We start from the raw sequence: 12437 nt of genomic DNA on the forward strand, positions 1-12437 counted from the left end.
GATAGTGACCTCCAGGGTCTGGTAAAAATGTGTTCCTCTTTGCACTGTAGCTTTTGGGATAAGGTATTAGTAACTGATCACAAACTTGAGTGTGAACAGAAAGTGTGTTCCACCTGCTAAAAATACATGCGGTTTTAGCCGAATGAGAAGTCTCCACTGTTCAAAATGAGAAAGGTCTTCTCTGTGCTGCCCGTTGGAGTTCAGGTCAGAATCTCCATTCATGGGCAAAGTATGGACTCAACAGCATGGAAATTGTTGCTTCCACATGAGGGTCATTGTTTTAAGTACCTGAGAGACTGAGTTCAGTCTGTGATCCAAGAAAACTGAAGGGAGAAGTGGGGCTCGAGCAGTCATTTGCCCTGGTCTGGCCAGGGTAGTCTCCATTTCAGAATCAGTTCTTGTTAGGCAGATAGCAGGCAATCTGGTCTACACATAGCAGGAGACAAATCACTGTGTGTAGAAGGGATTCATGCTGCATGACGTTTGGACCAGACTAAGTCAAAGGTTTCCGTCAGCTTCTATGATTCTCATTTTGTATTTATTAATTCCCCTGTATGAGCTTGGGGTGGCTATGGTGATTCACCAAGTAATGCTAGACTTCTTGGAGGAGCAGGGAACCAAGACCCTTTGAGAAAGGTACCCAAGGGGACCTCTATAGGGAACACACACCCCCTCCCGTAGCAGAAAATAAAGTTACACTTGGGGACAATTGGTGGCTTAAAAATATTTAATATACCATACCAGTTCCTTATGATTATGGAAGTAACAAACTGGACATAAATACTCTGCAGAGTTTCTTTGGGCTGAAGTCAGCTGTTTATAAGCCATAATCAAGGAACAAAAAGTTGAAAAGCTCTAATGTTGAAAAATCAACAGCCAATTGTCAAATTACTCCATTATTTTTAAATAAATTCCAGTAACTGAATATTCTAAAAGAATAAAAAAGAATAACACGCTTCTATTGAGAAGCTAAATGAAAGCTGTACATTAAATCCTCCCTGCCTCCCCTTTAAAATCTTAACCAAAAAGGGCCCCATGAGTGCCTGCTTTGTCCCTGGCAGATAGGTGTGCCTGCCATGCAGAACTCCCAGCAATGGTGCTTCTGTGAGGCTGGCTCCTGGCAAACCCAGCAGACTATGGGGTGAATGTCTAAATGGACAACTCCCCTTGGGGATTGTGAGACAGGGGGTAGAAACACTGAGCATTACAAACAAAGTCGCTGGGTTGGCAGCAGGAGCCTCATATAACAACACCCCCCAAGTGTCTTTTGCAAACTTCAAGCCATATTCCAGTCAGATGGCCAGGGGTCCTTTGGGAGCGACTGCTCTGCAGTTGGGGGTTACATCTCTGAGTCACATCGGGCCTTGCAAACAGAACACCTGCCAAGAGACACCCAGAGTCCACCAGCACAGTCTGATGGCTTAGTCTGGACTGAGCTCGAGGAGTCATTTCACAGACAGCTGCTTTCAGTGCTTTCTCTGCACACTCAAAATGAGCTGTGTGCTTTTCTCCCACAAAGTCACACACTTGGAACCATCCTAGCTTACACGTACTGTAGAAAAGCTGCACATACATGTGTTTTGCAACCATCTTTGACACTGTTATCCAAGAAGTTTGAGGAAGTAAGATGGTTGGTAAAAATCATTTTAGGTAGTAAGAGAAATATAGTCAAGTCAGGGTGTATATGGCCATCCTGAAACTAAACCAACAACTGGGCAATAGGAATAAGTATACAGTAGTCATTTTAAGTTGAACCTTTTCATAAGCTGCCCAGAATACACCTGGGGCAGAGGGAAACAGATCCAAAGGTGGTGGGTGCAGAAGTGTCACATGGTATACTTCCAAGTGCACTGACCAGAAGCATTCTTACTCTGAAGGTGACTGTTCAATTCTGTATTTATTTGCAGGCAAGCACACAAACAGTATCTTTCTTTTGGCTGTTCCTGACCTCTTTGTAGGAGTGGTTTGCATTAAATTCTGCAGTAAGAATCAGAGGGGATTCAATAACAAGAATGAGGAAGATAGTTTCCCTTTTCTGGCTTTCATCTGTCTCAAAATATGTATATGTGGAAGGAATAACACCAATAAGGTTCAAGCTCAGGCTCAACAGTGGGATGGGATGGGAGTTTGATGGGTTTAGTGGAATACTCTTTAAAAATATCATCCTGAGTAAGAGTGGAAAAATGTAGCAGTACTGAGTAAAAAAAATCTCTTTAAAGATTAAAAAATTCTACCACAGAGCATCAAAGCTTAAATTAAAAACAGACAAAATTTGATGCTCACTGCAAACCTGAATCATTTCAGTAAAACCGCAACAATGATGCATGACAGTCAAAGGCATCGTAAATCGATGCACCTTGATCCATCTGAATCATTCTTAAAAATCAGAATATAATATAGATGTCACAGCTCCCAAGTGGACAAATTGAGGTGGGAGGGTGGCAATGAACACACCACGGAGACCCTTCCACTGGCTGTACTGCAAATACCATCTTCGTCATTAGACAGGATGCAGGAACAGAAAAAAGTGAATCCCAGTCTCACACAAACCAAAAGTCCTGCTTCCTTGGCAACTGAAGAGTTCTTTCTCAACTTGCAGGGACTGCATGCAAAGGGTGAGCTCTGGCTTCAGAGCCAAAAGATCTGTCCACAAAGCAGAGCTTTCCGAGACTTTGCAATCATGGGATTTAGAAGGCTTGAACCCAGCTTTCTGTTCCACATGGTTAAGTGCACGGGCACGGGGACATGGCTGGGGCAGTGAGGATCCTATCACAGTATGAAGGCCTGCCCACCTCCCTGGAGATGGGTCGGTCTGAAGTCAGCACAGTGAAGAAATGGAGGCCGGGCCTCTTCAAGCAAAGCTCCTTCACCTGTTCTCCCAAAGGAAGGTAACAACGGAGCCTCCCTTCCTCTCTCTCAGCGTAGTGGAGGTGATGGCAATGATGGCAATGATGAATGGGAAGATGGTGGTGCTAGCAGTGGCAGCAGCATTTCTTCCTCACCTGCTTCCTCCATGACTTAGAGTTCTTTGGTTGGAGATGGAAGTGGACTGTGGGCCTCTACATCTGGCTGGACGTCTGCAGCAGAGTCCTCATTTCCTCTCTCAACCAGCCTCTTCCAAAGCTGGTGATTTTCATTCAGATGCTGCGTTAGCTGGCAAAACTTGCGGTACTTGACCTTTTTTTTCCGTTGTAGTTCTGTGAAAATCAAAATACAGCTTTAAAATCTTAGCAGCACAATGACAAAGTTTCATCTATGACTGACTTACAAATGAACACAAAAGCTTGGCAGCCTAGAAATAACTTTCTGAAAGGTACAGTGGGGTCACTGTGCATGCACTGGGGGGGCATGGGTGGGTGCCTTACTTGGCCTGGCACTGGACAGAGAAGCCCCAGGAGTCATAGTAGCAGCAGCGTGAGCTCTATCTTCTTCAGACTGCAATTCTTCACAAAATTCCTCACTTGCAGCATCTTCACACTCTTCCTCGATCCACAGACCAGGAAGCAAACCTGCTGCATTGTAGGAATTACACAGGGGCCCCACTATGTGAGAGATAAAAGATTCCTGCAGCTTTGCAAGCTGTGGACAGTGGCGATCCATGAAGGGACTGATGGGCAGCCCAAGGCTGGCCTCTTCATCTCCCTAAATAGTTTAAGAAACAGACAGAAGGTGCATTTTTATAAGACTTCCAGTGTTCAAAGCACACTACCAAGCTCCCTCCCTTAGACTAAATCCCAGCCTCCAATACAGAACGAGAGTTTTCATGTAAGTTATCACTGCCTTTCAAAAGATTCATGTGAAAATTGGTTATTTATCATTAATGAAATCTCCATTTAATGATGGTGACAAAACCAAGTCATGAGCTCTAAATGTTATCGTCTGTCAGCTGTTGCCTTCTCTGGTTCTGAGGCTAACCTAGTGATATTTTATTCTCTTTAAAGATCATGCTAGCTGGCATCTTGAGAAGTTTGCTGCATCTGTGATTCTAAGCATGTCATCACATGCGGGTCTTTAGAAAGCATCACATGCATCATCAGACTTCAGAGTGTTTTCCTTTAGTTGGGTCCTCAGTTTTCAGCAGTTGTTCTCTGTTCTGATTCTGCTAAGGGATTTTATTTTCCTTTAACAGTGACATGACATCAAAAAAAAGAGATGGCTTCTTCATTGAGAATCAGCAGTATTGCCAATACCTCTCTCCCTCCAAACTGCTAAAAGGTCATGGACGTGAGCAGTGAGGGGAAGGCATTAACTCCCTCCCCTCTCAAGCTCACTCACTCTCACCTCTTCCAACAGGCAATTTGAGATGTTGACCTTCGGGGGGGCCATCTTCCCCTACTGTAAGAAGGTGCTTTGCAGAGCATAGGAAGTTTATCCCTCACAACATTAATACTTTATTATTTGTTTCTGTTGAAAGATAATACTTTTAAAAAAGAGAACAATTATTTGTAAACTCTTGAAGGAATATCTTGATGAACTTACAGTGGCCCCTGCTTGGGAAATTTGTTAGCTGACAAAACTGTTGTGTTGGTCTCTAGAGGGGGAGTTGGGATAAATGGAAAGAAGTTTTTAAAAGGCAGTTTTCAGTGATATGGAAAGAAGTCTTTTCTAATAACGGAAGGTGTCCTATGGTCTGCTTCACAAGGGGTCAAGCTCCCCATCCCTAGAGTTCTTCAAGCAGCAGCTAAATGGATGTAGGGTAGTATGGGATGCAAAGGAGACGGATTCCTATTTAAGGTGACCTCTGAGGGCATATTCAAGAATAAAATTAAAGCATTATATGAAAAATACACAGGCAAGTTGATAAAGCACAGGATAAACATCTTGTACCATGCCACAGAAAGGCCCTGTCAGAGTCAGCACAAAGGGGAGAGTGGACACTGACCTAAAAAGAGAAGGGCAAAAACTGACTCCCAAGACAGCATCAAAGAAGACAGAGCCGAAAGCAGGAAGGTGAGAACCAAGTTGTCATATCGTCCCAGAGCAATGACTCCCTGATAGAACAGGACAGAATGAAGGACTAGAGGCAGAGGACAGCACAGAGATCACCCAATCCAACCTCCTCCTTTTGAGGAGAGAGGGAAAGTGGCTCATTCAAAGTCATAGCAAACTGGAGGAGGAGGAGTCCAGAATGGAGTCTGGCCAAGCCCTCCCATACACACCACTACATCGGATCCATCTAAAGAGCAGAGTGATCCCCATTTGACCAAAGCCTGAGGCCTGGAAGGGCTGTGACTCTCCCAAAATCACATAGTTATTGAGTTATTTTATTACAGGTAAGAACTTCAGGGCTTCTTATCTGTTCTCAACTCTATCCATAAGAGCTGGACCAGCTCCCTCATCTTACAGGCCCAAAGAGGAGTCACGAGGGTGAAACGGCCATGATTCAGGCTCATCTCTCTGATTCCAAAGCCAGGGTTCTTTCTACTCTATCACATTAGGATGATACTAGCTTCATATCATAGTGTCATTTGAGTCCCTAAAGAAAATTCCACCAGTGAAGAATTAACATTTAAAAAATTTTTTTAGATATTTTATCCAGGCAAGGCTGTGTAGTATAATATACAGAAAGCAGGTGTTCATCTTAGGAAAGCGGGGTTCAAGTGGACATGACTATCTGTGGCTTATTGGCTGAGTTGGGGGCAGGCCCGTGGGGCTAAGATGGCTTTGCTCTGCCCCTGCTATAGATTCGAGACATAACTCTCTTGCAAATGCATGCTCTTGGTCACCATGTGCCCCCCAGCAAAGACACTGTTGATGGATCAGTATAACCCTATCACTACTACTAGGATCCTAACTCCAACCATCTGGGGTCCTACAAGTTTCCCTTCTATATTGCAGAACCAGCATTCTGGAGGGAGGGGGCTTTGGGAGCTCGCTGTCCTTGCTTGATGGTGGCTCTGATCCTGGGCCCAAGAGTTGGCTAACAAACAAGGACTCTCTAGGCAGGCTCCCATGCTCTCAGGCCCTGCCCTCGTTTCCAAAGAATCAAAGAATGAAGCACCAAGGATCACAGCTGTGCATAAGCAGAGTCAAGGTTTTTTAAAGTGAGACTTGAGAAGACAAAAAGCAGAAAGATAAATGAGGAAAGAATAAGAGTAGGCAGCATGGTGTAGCAGACAGAGAACTCAGATCGCAGTCAGAAAACCCCGAGTTCAAATCTTGCCTCACACATTTAGAGTTAGGTGACATGAACAAGTCCTACACCTCTGTGGGCCTCAGCTCCCTCATCTACAAATAAGCGGGTTGGACTGCTTGACCACTCCAGTCCCTTCAGCTCTGGCTCTGTGACTCCCTGCTCTTAAGACCATAAGAAGAAGAAAGACATCCAGCTACTGCGATTCGGCCTGCAAAGCCCCATCATGTGCTCCCTACTCTAGCCCTCCTCAGGTGGTCATTTCCCAAGGTGTGTGCTGGAGCAGGGAAGGTTGGGATTCGAGCCAGAGGGCCTGGGTTTCACTTCTAGTTTTGCAACATACTAGCTGGGTGATCTTTGTAAAGTGATTTAATCTGTTTTCTCATCTGGAAAAGGGGCAACACTAAATGAACTCAAATGGAACTTAAAATTGCGCCCAGCAGCTATTTCAAAGCACAACACTCTGACCACCCCCCTACACCTTACCTTCTCCCCCTCCTGACTTCGGCCACCCCAGGACACTTGACGGCTCACACTGCTTCGATGATGGGGGTGGTACCAACTATTCCTTTTAGGAAGATGGAGACCCCCAGGCATGGTCCCCTGATCTCCTGGTGCTGCCAAGGACTCTGTGGACTTTGCCAGCTGCTGTGACCTTGGGCCTTACAGGCCTTTACACCTGCCCTGAGCCTGAGCTTACTCTGATGGGCTGTGCCCCCAAATAAGAGTGTGATCCCCCTGAAAGGAGGGGCAGCCTCTCCTTTTCTATTTGTATATCTCTACCTCTTAGAACACTGCTCAGCACAGAGAGCATGCGTCCTTTAAAAATGTTTCCTTACTTATTCATTCCTGTAAGCTAGACTTGCCTCCCTTCTGGACAAGAGCAGATTCAAACTAGCCTGCAGTGATGGGAACTGACTCTTGTTTTCACTTCTGCTGGTCAAAGGTCAACAGGCTTGGCAAGAGGAAGGGAAAACAGAAGTCTTCGCAGGGCGGTGTGGTGCCCTCTGACATCTGCACTTACCTGGTCATAAAACTCACTGACGATGCCTTCAGTCCACCTCACGTGCAGGTCTTGTGCTTTCGCTGGCCCATTTATATCTGCCAACTTAATGCACACCTGGCACACGAGGAGCCGGTCATCTTCACTGTTCCACTGTATGCCAGGACTGTTCACATCATTGGCCTATTAGAGTAAAGAGGAGGATTCTGTAAGCTTCACACAGCGTTGTTCCCCAATAAGCCTGAATGTGATTCTTGTCCAAGAGAGACAGAATAATCTCCTTAAGTTCTTAACAACCACTGAGGCCAAGACTCCTAAGGCAATTTTTTGCCCCTCAAAAAAACAAACTTCCCAAGTGGTCCTGTCAAGCTAAAAGGTTCAATAACCATTTTTAGCCATAAGTAGTCATTTGGGATGAACCAGGCCTCAACCTGTGATTTCACCAGTAGAGAGAAGCCCCAGATGAAGAAGCCCCTTCTTGGCAGCTGACAGTTGCGAAAGGTGACTTCAAGGTTAAATGACTTGCCTAGGACCACTGGCTAGTATATGTTAGAAGCAGATCTGAAGCCAGGCTGGCCCAGAAGCCAGCTCGCTCTCCACTAGGCCAGACTTCCTCTCAATTAGATTTATAAGTACCAAGCATAATGGCAATAATAGGCAGTGTTGCATAGCAGACCAAGTCAGCCTTGGAGGTTAGAAGCCCTAAGTTCCGGGTCTACCTGGGACACCTCCAGTGTCAGACTGGGTGACCCTGAACAAATAAGTGGGCAAGCTATTCTTTGGGCCTCAATATAAAGTTAAGGCCCAGTGAAATAGGAGGTCTGAACTTGATGATCACTAACATCCCTCAAGCCACTCATGAGATTCTCCAGTTCTGTTTTTATATAATTTATAATGTTAGTTAAAATTAATGAAAAGTTAGATACAAAAGAATAATTGCAGGATAGCACAAGGCCTTGGACCACTTCCATCGCAACACCATCAGAAAAGATGAGGCGATAAACACCCCAACAAAGAAAAGCAACGATGGTGATTTAAGCCCACAGCTGAATATCTGGGGCAGGTCACTGTTGTGATTCTGCACAATGAGGAGTCAGGCTGGCATGGTGCAGACCACCGGACTTGGAGTCTGAGGACCGGGAACTCTTTCTTGCCTAAATCCTGTGCCAACCATAGGGCCCTGGGCAAGTTATTTCATTTCTATGGGCCTCAGATTCTCCTTCTATAAGAAGAGGACACTGAGCTAGAGCCAGTCCTCTCCAGTTCAAAATCTTTTCTACCATCTGATATTAACAATAACAGTTGATTTCCTTTTCTCTTTCTTAACAAAAATTTATTAACACCTTTTGTGTTTGATCATGTTCACTTCCAGACACCTCCCTCCTCCTTCTCTACCCAGAGGATCATATCTGGGAATAAAATTTTTTAAAAGAAAGAGCAAAGAAAAGCAGTCCAGTAGAAATAACCAAGACATTAACCACGTATAAAATATTCCACAACCACAGCCTGGGCCCACCTTTGCCATCACTTCACAGGGGCCAGGCTTGGTCATTAGAATCATACAGCACTGAGGTTTTGTTGCTGCAATTGTCCTTTCCATCCACATTGTTACAAAACAATCATTTAGAGAGGAGCTCTCATGGGCTGCCTGTCTAACACTCCTCTATCCAGAAGCCAGAGGAAGCAAGTCTCAATTTATTTATATCATAAGAGTTTTACTTAATCTGTGCACCAAGGGAAAAACAGGATCTTCCTGCTGCTATAACAGCAAGAAGGTAAGCTGTTCATTCTGAGGAGGATGCCAGGAGTGAGACTGGGAGATGACAAGGAGAAACTCGGAGGCTTGGGCACAACCAAAGCCAGTTCCTTTTGGGAATCTCTCTTTAATACTACTGAGTCCTTAATATATACAGAGCCATATGCGAGGAGACATTTCAATTTCCATCCTAAGTCAAGGAGAACATTCACCAAAACTTACATAATTAATGACTAAGACAGTCCAAAAGCCTGTATTAAAGGTTTACTATGTACCAGGCACTGTGCTAAGCCCTGAACATACAAAGAAAGGCAAACAAAGGACTGTTTGATCCTGAAGGTAACAGGGACAGAGCCACGCATCTCACAGATGCGTGAGAATGGAGTGGAGAGGGGGAAATGAGGAGCGAGGGGGCCAATGAAAAGGTTACCGAAATAGTAGTATTGATGAGAGGGGACAAGAGCTGCATGAGAGGGACTTTTCTGAGAGATGCTACAAAGGCAGAAATGGCCACATCTGTCAAATATTTGGAAGCGTAGGATGAGTGGGACTGAGGAGTCAAGGACGATGTCTAGGCTGTGAACCCTGATGACTGGAAGAATGATGGCACCCTTGACAGTGATGGGGAGATTGGGAAGGAGAGAGAACAAGTTATATTTCTAGATGCGTGAAATTCAACATGCCGAGGAGGTGTCAAGTTTGAACTCTCCCAAAGGCAACTGGTTAAAAAAATAAAAGTTCAGAAGACAAAGAAGGGCTGGATAAATGGATCTGGGAATCATCTGCATAGAGGTGGGAACTGAACCCACGGGAGCTGAGACAGACGAGAAGGAGAAGAGGGCCCAAGACAGAACAGTGGGGACACTTATGGTTAGCGGGCGTGACCCGCATGAAGATTCCACAGAGGATACTGAGGAGTACAGACAGGCAGGAGAAGAACCAAGAAAGTACAAGCTGCTGAAAACCCAGAGACGAGAGAAGATCCAGAAGGAAAAGGTGATCAATGGCGTCAAAGGCTGCAGAGAGGCCAAGGAGGACAGATGGGCTGAGAAAAGGTAATGCTGAAGGTGTAGTCTCAGTTGAACGGTATGGTCAGAAGCAGAGTCTGAGGAGGTCTAAAGGAAAATAAGACAAAACACCTAATGGAGACAGGTTTCTCACAAATTTAGTCACAAAGAGGAGGAGAGACATAGGACAACTGCCAGAGGGGGTGGTCAGATCAAGAAGGCGCTTCAACTACATAGCAGACCCAAGTCTGGTTCTATGTGGCAAGAGACAATACACAAGGAGAGGAGGGGAGAATGGGGTCAGTATGCTAGAGAAGATGGAGAGGAGAGGATCAAAGCCCTAAAGGAACTAGCCTTGGCAAGAGACAACAGAGAAAGTAGATAGAGTGAAGGAAGATGTCTGCATAATAGGCGGGAGGTGAGGAAAGGCTCTCAGGGAATGACCTCCATTTTTCAGTTAATTGTTAGTCATGGTGTTCAGCTGACAGGGTGGGGAGGCTTGAGGAGATATGAAATTTGGGATATCCTGTACAGAGAGTGGAAAGTGATTTGATTAGGGAAAAGCAGAATGAGGCAGTGAGGTGACTCAGTGGATCAAGTGCTGGGCCTGAGTTAAAATCTAGCCTCAGTCATTTACTAGCTGTGTGACCCTAGATAAGTCACTTAACCTCTGTTTGCCTGAATCCACTGGAGAAGGAAAACTGTTCTGATATCTTTGCCAAGAAAACCAACGGCCAGTAGAGTTGGACACAACTGAATGACTGAACAACAGAAAGACTGCCTTGCTAGAGAGAAGACACAGCTGAGATTTTAGGACAAATTTGTAGGGAACTAAGTCAGCACAGTCTAATAATTTCCTCCAGCTCTGTTTAACAGCAGAAAAGGAAGTAGAGTTGTTGGGATTGGACAAGGCATGATCAGTAGTAAAAATTATCATTGAGTCTTATAAAACCTTCCCATAACAGAGTTCTAATATTCTGCATTAAATAGAATTGTAGAATTCTCAAGTGATCTAACCATTGTGTGAATCTTCCCCCCCCCCCACCAGGGTGGGGCAGAGCAATGAGGATTAAGTGATTTGCCCAAGGTCACACAGCCAATAAGTGTCAAGTGTCTGAGGCCAGATTTGAACTCGGGTCCTCCCGAATCCAGGGCTGGTGCTTTATCCACTGTGCCACCTAGCTGCCCTCATGATCTAACCCTTGTGAACAGCAATTGGGAATTATGCTAAAAAAAAAAGCAACTAAACTTTCCATACTTTGACTCTGAGACCCCATTGCTAGGAGAGATCCCCAAGGAAGTCAGAGAGAAAGAAAGGTCCCATATCTACCACAAGATTCAAAGCAGCAGCTTCTTTGGTAGCAAAGAACTGGAAAAATGCAAATGTTCATTGATTGGAAAATGTCTAAACAAATGAGAACATCTGAATGTAAGAGACTTGTGTGCCATTAGCGACCATATTGAAGATTTTAGAAAAGCACAGAAAGAATCACAGCCAAAAAACCCTATAAAATGCCATGGAACGCTAACAACTAGAAGGACCAAGCTGAGCCTAGTTAAGAAAATCCATTGCACAGGAGAGGGATAGACTATCAACTACCTTATTATATGCTTTCAAATACAACGTGTAGGGTGGGCTTGCTGAACTAATTTTCAAATCTTTGTTATAAGGGATGGCTCACTGAATAGCATAGGGATATATTCAGAAAGGGATGTGCTGTAAAAAACCAAAAGAGGCAAAAAGACGGATAGACAGGCAGACGGATGGATAAACAAACAGCTAGGATGCAGATAGAGGACCTCCTTTCCAATTCAACTTACTAAAAAGAAACAAATGTAATGCAATAATTTTTCCACCTCTAAGTTTAAGTAGCAACTCATATCAAACCTTAGTATTAAAATCAGCAAGGAAATCAAAATGCTTTTTGAGATCTGTAGCCAAAATGGCTTCAATCACTAAGTAACGAAAGTGCTTGAACTCTGGTTGATTAAGGTTACTGAGAAAGTTGAAGTCAGGGCGAGAAAGAAACAGGTTCCAAGCAGCGGCAGCGTGATGATTTTCCAGGACAGAGCGGTCATTATACAACACGGCCTGAAAAGGAATAAGAAAACATGTAAGCAGGTATCACAGGATATTACGTTTTAATAAAACATTTAAAAGAGTAAATTACAAAATGCTATCATTACTTAGAATCAAATTATCTTAGAGCTAGAAAACAACTTGGAGGTCACATAGCTTACTTAACCCCATCTTTTGGTTAATTATGGGACTATTGCCTGCTAGAGGATACCCCCTGCAAAAAGCCCACCCTTTCCCTTCTACCTGCACCACGAATTAAGGATTAGATATATGTAGATTATTCTCGTGAAGATTTTTCAAAAATGGAACCATAAACACAAAGTTCAAGTGTTCCTGGTGTTTTCTCAATCATTGTGGGGAGGGGGGAGGCAGTAACATGACAGGTGATTTTTCTGGCTGGTATCTTCCCCTTTTTTCAGATCTCTAGAGGCTCAATGCAATAACATACTCAGAACTGA

The 12437-nt window shown here is 44.3% G+C and overlaps 1 protein-coding gene across 2 annotated transcripts in view; it reads right to left on the reverse strand.

Annotated features, from left to right (window-relative positions):
- The window catches only part of PDE3B (phosphodiesterase 3B), a 169224-nt gene that overhangs the window by 8613 nt on the left and 148174 nt on the right, over positions 1 to 12437 (reverse strand). The window contains exons 13-16 of one of the 2 annotated variants that reach the window (XR_006353554.1): positions 11788 to 11991; positions 7158 to 7319; positions 3366 to 3642; positions 2871 to 3197 (exon numbers count right to left, since the gene is read on the reverse strand). Coding sequence is in view for 1 of the 2 variants with exons in the window: in XM_043970564.1 (XP_043826499.1) it covers positions 3019 to 3197; positions 3366 to 3642; positions 7158 to 7319; positions 11788 to 11991 (822 nt within the window). In the remaining variant the exon portion in view is untranslated. Of the gene's footprint in view, positions 1 to 90; positions 3198 to 3365; positions 3643 to 7157; positions 7320 to 11787; positions 11992 to 12437 lie in introns of those variants that run through there. The other variant, XM_043970564.1, reaches the window with a different exon arrangement.

This window comes from Dromiciops gliroides, chromosome 6 (genome assembly GCF_019393635.1).
Source record: "Dromiciops gliroides isolate mDroGli1 chromosome 6, mDroGli1.pri, whole genome shotgun sequence".
Classification (NCBI taxonomy): domain Eukaryota; kingdom Metazoa; phylum Chordata; class Mammalia; order Microbiotheria; family Microbiotheriidae; genus Dromiciops; species Dromiciops gliroides.